Source organism: Schistosoma mansoni (assembly GCF_000237925.1).
Source record: "Schistosoma mansoni, WGS project CABG00000000 data, chromosome 1 unplaced supercontig 0094, strain Puerto Rico, whole genome shotgun sequence".
NCBI classification, from domain to species: domain Eukaryota; kingdom Metazoa; phylum Platyhelminthes; class Trematoda; order Strigeidida; family Schistosomatidae; genus Schistosoma; species Schistosoma mansoni.
This window is the reverse complement of record NW_017385991.1, coordinates 917,088-932,212: the sequence shown is the minus strand read 5'-3', so window position 1 is coordinate 932,212 and position 15,125 is coordinate 917,088. Positions and strand designations below refer to the sequence as shown.

At 38.9% G+C, this 15,125-nt stretch overlaps 1 protein-coding gene across 1 annotated transcript; it reads right to left on the bottom strand.

Annotated features, from left to right (window-relative positions):
- Positions 1-1,704: 1,704 nt before the first annotated feature.
- On the bottom strand, positions 1,705-3,556 carry Smp_168460 (core 1 udp-galactose:n-acetylgalactosamine-alpha-r beta 1,3-galactosyltransferase, putative; the record flags this gene model as incomplete). The annotated part of the gene is made up of 4 exons (XM_018791733.1): positions 1,705-1,825; positions 2,818-3,038; positions 3,073-3,420; positions 3,470-3,556. The coding sequence occupies 4 exons, from the start codon at positions 3,554-3,556 to the stop codon at positions 1,705-1,707; spliced, it is 777 nt and encodes a 258-aa protein (XP_018645148.1).
- Positions 3,557-15,125: the final 11,569 nt, after the last annotated feature.

Below are 15,125 nucleotides of genomic sequence, written 5' to 3'. Positions count from 1 at the left end.
ACATTGAGTATAAACTCATAACGAGGTGATATGGACTGGAAGAAAGAGACAAGAATGATGACAGACCGACATATATTTGTATGCTTCCAATAACATGATGATGAGTGGGAGAGGAATAGATGAGCACAACTCTATGAAGGGCTCTTCAATAGACCAGTGTCGATGAACTCAACAAACATCGAAGTAACACATATAGATGACACCCCAACAACAATGGAAGAAATTAAAAAGCAAATCACAAAAATCAAGAACGGAGAAGCGACTGGACCAGCAAGTCACAAGAACGGTAAATGTGGGAGGACTATATGATACAATCAAGAATCTGGCAGTGAAATATGACAAACCAGTTTGATCAGTCAGGAGAAATAAACAAAGAAAACCAGTCACTCAGGTTCGAAAGCAGAGGAACGAGTGGATAGAACGCTTACTTTAAAGAGTTCTTGAGTAGACCAGCACCACTGCACCCACTGGACATCGAAGCAGCACACACAGACATCATTATCGATAATACCCCACCAATGGTAGAAAAAATTAACAAGTACGTCAGACAAATCACGAATGGAGAAGCAACAGGACTAGATGGCATACGAGCTGAAGGACTCAATTTAGGCATAGAGTCAAGTGTAAAAACAATATATATACTCTCTTCAGAAAGATTTAGGAGGAAAAACAAGTACCATCAAACTGGAAACAGGGATTCCTCATCAAGATATCAAATAAAAGGTCTTAATAAATGTTAGAAAAAAGAAGAGATTACACAATCGAATGAAAGATTTAGTAGACGCCAAGCTTTGAGATCAACAGTATGAATTTCGTAAGGACTGATCACATATCGACCAAACAGTGACCCTACGAACAATTGTTGAACGATCAATTGAGTGGCACTCATCACTATACATTGACTTCCTTGCTTATAAGAAAGCACAAATTGGTGTGCACTGGAAACTATTGTAGAATCTCTTTCTACACTGCGACATGCCTAGAAACACCGTCATAATCGCATGAAACAGTTATGAGAGACTAGGTTGCAAATTCGTTGATTGAAGGCAGCCTACAGATGAATCCCAAGTGAACAATAGTGTCAGACAAGGTTTCCTATACTCGTCTCTTCTCCTTGTGCTAGTTGTTAACTGGATTATGAAGATGTCCACATCTCAGAGGCAGCACAGAATACAGTGGACACTTTGAGCTCAACTAGATGATCCGGACATTGCCGATAACTTGGGCATGCCATCGCTCACATAACAACAAGTGCAGGTGAAGACAATCAGTGTAACAAGAACCTCGATACTGATAGGCTTCAACATTCACAAGGTAAGAAGCAAGATCTTGAGGTACAACACAACGAGCATCGACTTAACTACACTTAATGACAAAGCTTAAGAAGACGTGGAACGTTACATGCAACTGTCGATGCCAAGTTTGGACTTGATAGTATCAAATAACTCGAGCATCTGATAGAAAGGTAATAATAAATATGTTTTTTGTTATATCCCAATGATGAAAAAATTGTATTTCATTACATTAACCACAAAACGTCAGAAATACAGTTTTCTAATCGCTGGAATATAACAAAAAATATATTTATCACTTACACGTAACTGGATAGTATTTTTGGCAGACAAGGAGGATCGGATGCAGATGTCATGGCACGCATTCCTGAGTATAAGAGTTATTAACCAAATGTTCAGAAAGTAATGAAACTTACGTATGTGCTACATGATGAGAAATCGGTTGTATTCTAGTGCTATCTGTGGGACAATTGAACTTCAGTGTGTCAATCATAGGCTGTTTTTGTTTTCCAATGCCTTCTATTGGTATTGGTCTAGTAACAAATAAATAACAACAGCAGATGTCTATCGGTTGTTAAATTTATCGTTTTGAGTAAATAAAGTGAAGAGAGAATCCAGATTATAAGTCTGTTTATTAGATGCAGATTAATTTCAGTTTAATTATTATATTTTCGGTCAAAAGTCATAATTCACAGGAAGATGCAATAATTTTTTTACAACCATAAAATCGTAATGATGTTGTTATTTAAGATAGACGTTCAAGTTGAACACTCGATCAATAGTGGACTCAGAATAACTCCAGTTGTCAGATTCATTTGATGACAATATGGGTGAATATGATTTTTAATATTGATAAGATCCGGTCAAGTTTGTTGCTTTTCATAAATCACATCTGTGCTTTGGTGTCAGCGTATCAGGAAATACACAACTTAGTCAACGTCTGGATTTGAACCAGATTCATTAAGAGTAACTCTATGGTGTTTATATGAACTAATGACTCCTTTTTACTTGCTGACTGCCTGATTTCGAATCCCAAACACAATAATTTCGTTTGTGCTCACCTAGTTCACTGTTTAAGGGGTTCCTAGTTCGTACAATAATTCAAATACTTCTAATTATCACAAACGCGTCTTCCTCTTCACCAATATTTTCTCCAGAATATCTCTGAAATTACTCAAATATTAATCTCACGGAAAACGCAAGGGAAATTTTCGTTTTCGCTCACACTATTCCTATTTTTTAAACATAATACAAATGATTTATATGCTTTGCAATAAGTTCCTGTTTTGTGCCGAAAAACATTCGACTAATTTATCTTGGTGAATGACAAATTTAGATGGTATAAGTTTGTTTACTTTCAGGTAGCCTACAGCTGCTAAGAAATCGAACGAAAATCAGCGTTTGAATTCTTTCAGCGACCATCATTTCGACATTCGCATTGAAAACAAAAAGTAAGGGAGCAGTACTTTGATTACAACAAAAAAATGGTAATTAAACAAACACAGACAACGTATGACTGACATACTTTGATTCCGAACCAAAGACGTTTGACGTCGGGTAGCCTGTTACATTCAAGTATGTCGGCATATTCTTTTCAGATGTTTCTTTTAGTTCTTCAGGTTTCCAAACCCTATGATCTTTCATATATGTCGTAAGATATGGATCCAGGTATCTTAATGTTTCTTTGTCCTTCGGATGTAACACTCTGCCTGACAAACTGGCGTTTTTAGTAGAAGGGATAATATTCTTAAAGTCTGATGCTATTACAGAAGTGATTTACTTTGGATGGTCCGTCCGTATGATGATCTTCGATTTCAAATGGCCTCATTGATAGTGGACGCCATAGTTCACTGGGTCCATCAACACCACCATATGATTCTTTTGTTTCAGTTGTCTGATGACTTGGGCTTAGCGGTCTTCTGTAGCCTCCAGAGAGAAATCGTGAACGAAAATCATTTATGTAGTGAACATCCCAGTGATGAGGAGGTAGAGGATTCTGTGGAAACTTTAAAAAATCCTTTGGGATCTTCCGATCATACATAAGCCTGTTCGACGTTTGATATTGATCGTCAAACCTAACTGCAGATTCGGGCTCTAAACTCCAAGTATGCCTTTTACTAAGTTTGGCCTTAATTGTAAAGTAAAAGAAGGAACTATGTTGAAAAATATTATCATACCATTGTGTTGGAATCAGGAAAATAAAACCCTTTCCTCCAGTGATGTCCAACTCCATAAGAGGTTTTGAATATTTCATCATTTTGCATAGTGTCTGGTAGATCTCGATCGGCATTTAAATTAGGCACTATGAGCAAACTCTGTTGCTATAGCAACCACTATTTAACATCCAATAGTTTCGTCACAAGCTTGAGTAAACTGGCTGATTTTTCCGCTCTCATTTCTTGTTACCATATACAAATTATGGAAACCTTAAAAGTGGTATAGCAGAAATATATAGCTTCATATTCACTGGTGTCTTGGTTTAATTTGTATGGGCGAATCTTAGTTATGTAGAAATTTTGTACGTACATATATACCGATAAACGTATAGAGAGTGAATGTGAAAGAGACAACAATTCCTAAGGGCACAGATAAGTTAGTCTCTGTGCAAATTCTGCATCACAGATAAACAACATTTCGGGATTTAATCGCTTTTCCATCCATTTTTTGTGTAAAAACGTTGTCAAATCATTTACCCATTTTTTAAACTGAATAATAACCGTCAGTGGTATGAGTCATTAGCCTTGCAAAGACAAGAGTACCTACTCAGATGGAGTCAACTTGATATCTAGCCTCTATCAATTAGGTTTCATTACTAATATATTGGAGGGTAATATCACTCTTCACTGATAATGCAGAAAACGATAGGCTCCAATTGCAGTGTAGCTGTAAATAATTCCCCAAAATCAACAGCTCATTAGGTGTTCGACATTGGGTTCTGACCACATTGTTTTAAGTGGACTTGTTTAGCTGAAGGCGTTCGGTCATGCATCCGCACCAGATCACGTTACAGCTCAGCGTGGGAAACATCTCCTACGTTCACTAGCCAGATTATATCAACCGCTTCTCGATATATTGATAACGCATCAAATATATCTTTCCAACCTCTTCGCTTCCGACTTCTGATTTTAACTGAGTGGGGGACGATTCGATTATAGGTGTTACTGGTTAATAGTCGTCAAACTACAATACTGGTGGTATCTTCCGTGGTGAGACTGACGTGATCTGGTACACCGAACAATAAACTGTGCGTTTGTTCCTTTTTGGAACTTCATTAATCATTGTTTTTCCTTGTTTGACTTTTATATATTGTGATATACCTTTTTTCGAGTTTTCGGATACATTTTAATCATATATTTTTCGTTCTTTATAATACTATGACGGAACAGACACCAAATTATCTAAGTTAAAGACTATTCCCCCACTCTCGATTCAGCAAACGCCTTTTTGGCCGGACGATTTCGAAGCCTGGTTCTGCTACGCAGAAACTGACTTTTGCGGGCACAGCATCACGGACTCGTGCACACAGTTTCTCGCGGTTGTTAAAGCACTACCGCGCGAATTTAACAGGTACGTCACACCTAGTATTTTTACTAGCGATGTTTCAGAACCTTACGAAACTCTAAAACGATCGATTCTTAAACGCGGAGATTTAACCGATTGTCGGAGGTTGAATCAACTCCTTAATAATATCGACCTGCAATATGGTTCTGCGACGGACATGTTGTTAAGGATGAAAGAAGTTATCGATCAACGAACTTTCAGTGATAGTCCATTCAGACAACTCTTCTTGTCTAAACTTCCTCAACAGGTGCGAGCAGTTCTGGTCTCGTTTCAAAACAACACCGTAGACGAACTGGCTGCACCTGCCGACCGCATTTTAGAAATTATGAAATCTACTAACGCCGAGGTCTTTTCAGTCAAAGAAAAACCCCAAACGACCCCGAATGACATCACCGAATCATGTCATACACTCAAAGGATGTCTTCGATTTCGTAATGACCGTAGACGGTCAAGAACCTCGCGAAGAAGTGTTTCACGTAGGCGATCTGTCTCTCGACCACGAGAGACAGATAACCCCGACTGGTGCTGGTATCATAACCAGTGTGGCGAATCTTCCAGAAATTGCAGGAAGCCCTGCAATTAACCGAACTCCAAGTCGACCGACACGAATAAAAACTCGTGGAACTTCCCAGCCGGCGTTAGTCGCAACCGTAGCCGGCGAACATAGCCGCCTCTTATACGTCACGGATGTGACAACGAAAGTTCGCTACCTCGTCGACACTGGCTCAGACGTTAGCGTTCTTCCCGCAAACTCTAACGACAGGCTTCACGAGTCTGTTTTAAGCTTACAGGCGGCAAACGGAAAACCGATTGCTACGTATGGTAAAGGGTATGTCTACCTTAACGTGGGTTTACGCAAACCCATTCACTGGATTTTCGTGGTCGCAGATGTTTCTATGCCAACCATTGGTAAAGACCTGTTACAATACCACAATCTACTCATTGAAACACTCAAACGAAGGTAATAGACGGAAACAGTAAGTTATCGGTTTGCGTAACTCCTCTTTCTGGTTGCAGATTATCCCTAGTCACAATTAAGCACGCTATAGACCCATTATATCAACCATTACTGGATAAATACTCTGGGATATATCAACCGCAACCGAAATTGCCGTGTGTAACCAGCAGTGTTACACATCACATCTCGACTAGAGGACCACCTGTATTCTCGAAAGCACGGCGACTGGCTCCCGAAAAACTAAGGTTGGCTAAAAACGAAATTAACCGCATGATAGACTTAGGAGTAATTCGACCGTCAAATGGCCCATGGTCATCTCGTTTGCACATGGTCCCTAAAAAGGACAGCAATGATTGGCGTCCAACTGGTGATTATCGGCGTCTGAATGCTGAAACCATTCCCGATCGTTACCCGTTGCCCCACATTCACGATTTGACAGCTACCTTGAAAGGTAAAACTGTCTTTTCAAAAATCGACTTGGTTAAAGCTTATAACCAAATCCCTATGGCTGCTGACGACATTCCGAAAACCGCCATTATAAATCCTTTCGGTCTCTACGAATTTGTACGAATGCCCGTCGGTCTATTAACTGCTGCTCAAACCTTCCAAAGGTTCATAGATGATGTCTTCCGAGGTCTCAATTTTGTATATGCGTATGTTGATGACTGCCTGATAGAAAGTCCAGACATAGAATCCCATCTTTAGCATCTGGACATTGTTTTCGAACGACTCCGAAGGCATGGAATTACTGTCAACATTCAGAAATACCAAACCGGAACCAACTCAGACTTCTTAGGACACACTATTGTTGTCCAAGGCATCCGACCTCTTAGGAGCAAAGTGGCGACTATTCTGGATTACCCATAAACGACCACGATCAAGCAGTTGCGAACTTTTAACGGCCTTGTAAGTTTCTGTAGATGGTTCATACCTAAATGCGTATCCCTTATGAAACCATTAACCGACCAACTTCGTGGAAATGCGAAATCAATTAATCTAAACGACACCGCGCAAAAACCATTTTCCACAGTTAAGGAACATATCGCTAAGGTAACCCTGCTTGCACATCAGGACACTCAAACGCCCATAAATGTAGCCATAGACGCATCTGACTCAGCAATCGGAGGAGTCTTACAACAATAGGTTAACCACTCTTGGCAACCTTTAGGATTTTTCTCGAGACGGCTGTTAGACACTGAGTCTAGGTACAGCACTTCAGGTAGGGAACTCCTGCTATGTATTGTGCTGTACGGTATTTCCAACATTCCATCGAAGGAAGAGAATTCACACTTTTTACCGATCATAAACCTCTTAACTTCTCTTTAAGTTCATCCTCAGATAAGTACTCACCTCGAGAGCCTCGACAACTGGACTACATTTCGCAGTATTCTTCAGATATACAACACATTTCTGGAGCAAACGATGTAGTTGCAGACGCTTTGTCTCGTATAACTTCCTTGAACAGTTTCCAAATTCTCAAAATCGCTCAGCTTAAAAAAAAGACATTGATCTTCAGCACGAGTTATCCTCGACAGCTCTTAAACTACATTTTAAGCAGATGAGAACAGGGAAGGAAACCTTACTTTGTGACACATCTACAGGTAGGAATCGTCTAATAGTACCAAAACATAATCGACGCAACGTCTTCAATACGTTGCACAAACTTTCTCATCCAGGTGTTAGTGCGTGCATCAAGCTTATAGCCGAACGGTTTTGCTGGCCTGGCATGAATAAAGACGTGAGGAAGTGGGCACGCTCCTGTGCAAGCTGCCAGAAATCTAAGGTAAATAGACACAACAAATGTCTCTTAGGCTCTTTCAAAACCTCTGATGCTCGTTTCGACCATGTTCTTCTGGATTCGGTAGGACCATTACCCGATTCAAACGGATACTCATATCTCTTTATGTTTTGTACAGTGCTTTATTCCGAATAAGTCTTTACAAAGCGATGAACAGTGGGTGCTTCCCATGTGATTGTCAGGGAGACACAAGTTGCAACCAAGAGGAGTATGACTACCAACTCACTTTTGTAATAATAGCATGAAACTCTGTCAGTCTTGGAGTAAATGCAACATTGATGTGTTTGAGCGTACAGGAGATATGTTCGATCGCTTATACTGAAGATTCCCATGAATGATTGCGACATTAAACCTCAAATTAGACTGACAAGGTTCTTAGATGTTGACCAAAGGAGAAAATGATAGAGCAACATACTGAAATCAAGACCACTACAACACCAAAGTATAGGATGTATCAAATGATGTGGTCCACGCTCTTTCTTATATGCTTTTCAGGCGGACAGCATGGGTTATGGGATTTAGATGTGGTAGTGGGCTCAGCACGTTACTTTGCTCGGTCAATCTTTTTATTCTGGCTACAGGGCATATTCGGCATACAATATATCCTTTTTAGTTCTTGTAGATTAGCCCTGGCTTTTCGGTTAATATGAGGAGTTATTGCCTTAAAAGTTATTTTGAAGGAGATATTAGTGTCGAGAGAAAATTTAGTGGTGATTTTAGAAAAAAATTCATTTCGGAGAGCTTATCACTAATAAAGCTACGACTACAGCTGCAGTGTTTCATAAGAAACTGAAAGGTTTTACAGACATCGTGTGCATATTCTCTATTTTGGAAATGAGTAGTTATTGTCCTGGGTTTGTTGCATTTTGTAAGAAATATTATATTGCAGAGACTAGTTCATGACCTCTCTTGTGAAACTTTTCGTCAACCACCACAGATATTGGTGTTCCACTGTGACAGAATATGAAGTCGAAAATGTTGTGGTTTCGTGAGGGCAAATTGTTATATGAGTCATCTGGAACAAGCCCGACGAACGCGCTTTCCCAAGGTCATAGTTTTCACCAGGCGCTCCACAAGTGTACTTTACAACAACTATAAACTTAAAAAGCTGCATTATATAAATACTTAGCACGGCCAAAATCCTGATACAATTTTTGTCGAGATTGGATCTGAACGCGATGCCCCTTTGGAAAATATTTTGAAAACTACACAGTATATCTAAACAAATGGACTGATATTCACTTTTAAAGATTGTATTTACTAAACAACCCTGCTTGGGATGCATACTGTAGACCAGTAAATGTTGTAACTTGATCATACCTGTAAAAATGGCGTGTACCTGCCCTTGCAGAAATACATTGTTATATCTGCAAATTATCTTTCTGATAATTACGAGAATGCCGGACGGAGATCTGACAGCGATTCGTTAAACGCGGGAAGACCTGCCTTAGACTCAATGCTTTGATGTGCAATAAACCGGTTATTTATAAACATACTGACCGGCCGATGGTGTATACAATTTAGTTACAAATATCTAGTTCGGCATGAGGTAGGAGTCGACCTATTTGAAACAACGATTATGAATTGTTGCAATCAATAAGGCTCACCTGGCACAAATATAGGGGGCGTGGTCCACGCCCCTGTCGTCGAGCCTGTTCCAGATGTCAGAAGTTACATAGCTTCACCCACAGAGCAAGATTCTAAGGAGAAAAAAGAAAAAAAAGAGACAGAGGAGCAGCAAGGCATTTGGATATGAACGATAAACAATACTTAACATTTAGTAGTGGGACAGACGGAGGTATGATAAATTATTAGTACTAGCTCATGTTGCTAGAGTGAAATGTGATCGGGGACTCCAGATGAGAGGATGCAGTAATAAAGAACAATGATTTGTGATATTTATCAAGGTGGAGTAGGTTCGAATGAAGGAAGGGAAGTCAAGATTGGAATAAGGAAGACTGTTTATTAGAACAGAGAGTGCGTATAGTGAGTAGTGTTAAGTAAAACAACAACCATATCCTTTAAAGTCTGTTTTTTTCATCATCCGATGCCTGCCACACAGTTTTCGTGTAAAAGTCCGAGTTAGCATGTTATAGGTTGTCTTAGTAGAATAGCTAACCCAGTATAAAATTAGAAACATGAGTCTGAATGGTGAACGTAGGAGAACAACCCCAATATCATATATTGATTGACTTGTTCTCATCCATAAATAGCCTGATACAAACAAAATGTTCTGCCCCACAAACATGGGTGGATTGAAGTCATCGCCCTCACCATTATGGTAATTTAATGGTTGAATTCATGAGTCAGTTAAAGTTAGACCACCATGAAAAACATGTGAGCATAATTACTAGTATTTTCACGTATCAAAGGCATTTTTGATGACAATTCATATGTATTGGTGGTTTAATTAAACCCTGTCACGAATAAGCAACACTGGGGTCGAGAAAAACTTCCTGCAACCAAACAAACCGTATTGAATTTGACAAATTAACTGGAACAGTAGTTACTTAGCGTACTACTGAGGATGCAATTGGGAACCAACTCATATGGACAGCGTACCGAGATAAATGTCAACTGACTTTCTGATTTAAACCAGAAATAATAGCAATATCAATATTGACACAATATTGATTGTTTTTCTGTTTCTGAACACAAAATACGTATGCCGCACAAAAGTTAGGCTATTAACCAACGGTTACCTGGGTACATCTTTACGCGACTCGTGAAACCATCTCTATACTAAATCTTTGCTCATTATTATAATCACATGTTGTTTAACTCTTAAGTGATAATTATGTAGGTTTTCATCTTGAGCGTGTCCAAAACTAAAGCAAGCATTTTGGAACAGTTACCCATATTTCCCGATCAGTTGCTGCTGACCTCTTTTCGATTTATCTTTCAGTTTATCAATACCCGTAAGACGCCTATTATTTTTTGATAACCGGAGTGCAACAGTCCCACTCAATTTGGTGTCGAGCTAACGTCATGTTGATTCTGGTGGGAGAGTAGTGTGGTGGTATTGGTCTTTAACAGCACCATCTTTGAAGCCAAGCATAAACTACTGAGAAGATTTACATTCTGAATGTAACACCTAGAGAAAGTCCATGATGGTAAGCCGCAAACAGTTGATCGTTATGGAATGTCTGAGAAGAATGAACTGAAGAAAACAGAAACGGAGACATAAATGAACTCTGAATTAGAACAAACATAAAGATTTGAAGGAAAATTGATGGAGGATTTCCAAATGATGTATTAAATATATCGTTTAGACATTTTACACCGAACTCTGTAATTTTGCACTAAAAGCTGACTTGGTATTCTTCACCAAGTCTTCGTTCATTACATAATGACCAAACTGTTATTTTCGAACTGCTAAGTGAAGGGTTTTAGCATAATTGGAACAAATCTTAAGGTCCAGATATTAATGTCAACTGCGCCAGCGAAAATAATGTCACAACCGAATCTCAAGTATTTGGTATGAAATCAGAACTAACGCACCAAAGTTTGTTCGATTAGTCCAAACTGAGTTCTTCCGTATAGCATACGAAGCCTTTTTGATTGACTAGTATTAAATCATACCAAAACACAAACTCTGTGTCCCATTTAGACTATTCCAACTTAAGGAAGAAAAGAAATATGAAAATTACAAAATATCTCAAACGACACATCCTGTTCTATACAGCTGAAGGCTTCTCTAGCATAAAATAACGTGCTAAACATCAAAATGAATAAGTGTTCGGTACACCAGAGTCAAAAATAATATTCTCAACAAGTCGGGATCAAATAAGTCTGTATGTATTAGAGCAACCATGCCAAGAAGACAGTCAAAGGTCGACAACCAGTAACCTTGGATTTAGCGAAGTACGACTCCATTGCCAATGACCTAGCGACATGCAACAGTAAAATGAAGTAATAATGGTAAATCTTGAGCCAAAATCAACCCAAAGTGATTCATATGAAGAAGACTGAAGAAAAGAAAATATAGGCATGATGAACCTAAATGAAAGTTGAAATATAAGACAGGGAAAGAACAAAGAAATAATGGTACTGTTGAAAAAGATACTTGATGAGAATTTCAGTGTATTCTTTCCATCGTAAATAATCCTAATATCATTAACTTTGATCTCATTATTATCTACTCTTCCGTTAAAACCATTGGGACGAGTGCAAGTTTTGGTGAAGATAATATCTCATCGATTCTCTACAAATTAACAGAGCTGCATGTACAAACATCAGAACTCAAAATATTTACACCATCCTTAGAAGAAGGCTCACATTTCGAAACCTGGAATGTCACGTATGTTGCCTCCAAATGTAAATCAGTGCCACGAAACCTATTCAAGAACTAAAGGTCAATAAATGTCACCTCTGTTACATCACGTATAGTCGAAAAAGTGATAAAAGATCATTTGTATGATCACCTACTTGAAGAAGGGTTAATCGACCCCTCGCAACACTGCTTAACGTACCTCATGGTATTTATTAAGTAGTAATTACTAATCCTCTATAGTGATGGATTAAATCTATTTCCACTACAGGCTGAATGGTTAAAATCAACTATACAATGTTCATACCTCGGCCAATAACCTGTAGTACTGTTCAGGGTAGTGTTTTGGGTTCACTGCTTTTTCTAATCTAATTCAGCAACATATGCACACGCTTTAACTCCGGCAAGACCTATCTTTACGTCGATGACTAAAAACTCATCTGCGAAACCAACATTTGAAACATATAAGGTGTTACACAAACATTCGAGCACGAACTCAACAAGGTAGATAACTGGTGTAGAGCATAGAGCATAGAACGCAACACAAGATATGCAGCTGGTTATGTATTGAAGATATGTATGTGAAAAAGAAAATAGCAATTAACCAGAATGTACTGCCCAGACTCACATTATTACCTGACCTTGCGGTGCATTACCCGCACAGTCTAAACTTCGCTAAACACATCACCACTAGAGCATCGAAAATGAGGAAATTGCTAGGCTTCATTCTTTGTTGCTTTTTCAATATGAATCTGGAATCATTCTTTACAAGATATGTGTAAGACGTATCGTTGAATACAATTAGTTCTTATCTTCGAACTTACGCTTGCCCTGTATGCTGAAGATGGAATGAATACAATGGGATTTAACTCTCAGAATGCTTAAAACTGACCCACTCATTGGCTATCGTTGCCGATACCAAATCCTGGGACTTGAACCCCTTTGGAAAGAAGGCTTAAGTCCAATATGATTCTTATCCTCAAGCTTAGAAATCCTACTCACTCCACTCGGAATATAGTCCATGCCGAAGGCTCAGATATATACGATCTCTGAGATAAAACGTCCACAGTCAAAGTAAAAAAAATACTGGATAAAACCTCAAGAAAACTTCGCCATCAAGTATGCATTATTATGGAACAGTTTTACCTCCAAAATACGCATGACAGATGGACTACATAAGTCCGTAAACTTTTTTGTTAAAACCCCTACTTTCGCCTACAGGCGCGAATAAATTTACACTCTACGCAGATATCGTAGGCTCTCTACACGTCCATATTACATCACAACATTGGTTTCCTTTCTTTTTTTCTTCTTTGAAGTTATATTAAGTACTTCTTCGTGGCTACATGTCCCTCTTTAATTTCCGATCAAAGTAGACAGATAACTCATTGGATCTACCGATACTGCTCAACTGTAGTCGACTACAAGAGACGCTAACTACTATCCTAAAGAGTTGCCAAGTGAACATTACATTTTCCTGCCCAACTACTAGTGGTCTACTTTCAAGTGGTTATTCTACAACAACCATAAATTTGACAAATAGTCACATTACATAAATGCTTAGTAGCAACATAATTCTACTGCGCGAATGACCAGTTTTCGGCCATGTGTGTGTTCGTTAAGGTCACAGTTTGTACGCGATTCCGTTATTGAGCAGACCATAAGAACTGTAAACCAACAGTAAACTATCATAAATCCGTTGTTATACTTACACGAATATTCTATCACTATTATTAGTGGTTTTATCAGCTTCATAACCCTACTTCGTCTGTATTTTATGTGTCAAACTCATGTTGTAAATTTTTGATCACACCTTTAGGATTGGATTGTGCCTGGTATGTCAGGAAAATATTAATAATATTATCATGTGTATCGCCTCCCTAGATTGTTACCTATACAACCCCTTATTTCATGGAGTAATATTGATGTTTACGCGGGGAAAATAATAATTGGTTGTTGACATGGAAATATACTCACGTTGTAGTCAGGCCAGTCATGTGTTCTCGATCCTAGTTGTGTCGAAGCTTCGTTAGATATACACTATGAGGGTATTTGGTGTAGATATTCATCCATAGCCAATAAGTGTTCTATTGGTGTAAAGAATAGAATCGAGCGTTATTTCAAATGTACACAGTGACCACGCCGCCGCTGGTATAGGGACCCAAATGTAGCGAAAGGCAAGCCACCTTCGTTAAGATTGACCTTGAGTTCAGTGCACGTCACGGAAGAAGCTTTGTCAGCATCTCAGAGACTATTTATTGAACGGCTCTCTCAAACCCGACTTATGTGATAAAACGTGTGCCAAGAAGCACCCGATAGTCAATCATCATTGTGTTTCACGGAGTATCAAATGGAGAGTGATGGTTCCTACGAAGCCCACGAACAAGCTATGCTACAGTGGCGTTTGATATCAAGTTATTTAGGCCTTCGTAACATTATGAAAACTGACGTTTCGAGGCTATCATGTCCGTTGCACCTCATGGCCGTCTGTGTCTATGAATAACTACTTGTGTTTGAAATATATTACCCGTTCTTTGAGTCTGACCACTGACTTATGTGCTCAAGTTCAGGGCAGAGAGAAAGGCCAAAGGGTTGTGGACTAATAAAGACAAATCCGTTAACACTGGGTCACTAGTGCTGATTGGGCGTTTAGTTAGTCAACTCGGAGATAATAAGTCATATCAATCGTGATTCTGATTGGTAGTGTTTTCACGTAATATTAGTCAGCGGTTATTCCATGATATCCAGCTGAGGATTTCAACATTCTATCATCTAATCTCAACGAGCAAAACAAAACCCCTGTACAGCGATTTCATAATGGACTTGTTCGGGATTGACAGAAAATGTGGGTCACATCAACAGTGAAAATCCCTCAAAACTAGACCATTCGCTAACAAATTATCAGCTTCTAGTCGAAGATGTTCATATTTCGGCATCAATAGGGAGTAGTGACCCATAAACACGTGAACACTGGTGGATCATCATCTCTCGATTGAACTAGCTGTGCCTCATGCATGTCTCATAACTTACCTACTGTTGTCACTACCACATACCACTATTTTGTACCTATCACGCCTTTGATCACTCCGTTTCCCCTTTTACCCTTACACTTCTGTTTCACACTGCCTGAAATTCGAATTAATTGACCAACAATATATTTATCTAGTTTTTGAAACTATCATCTGGCATCCGAATATTCACTTAACTATTTCTCATATTGCAACTAACCGTCCTCCTGTCTGGTAA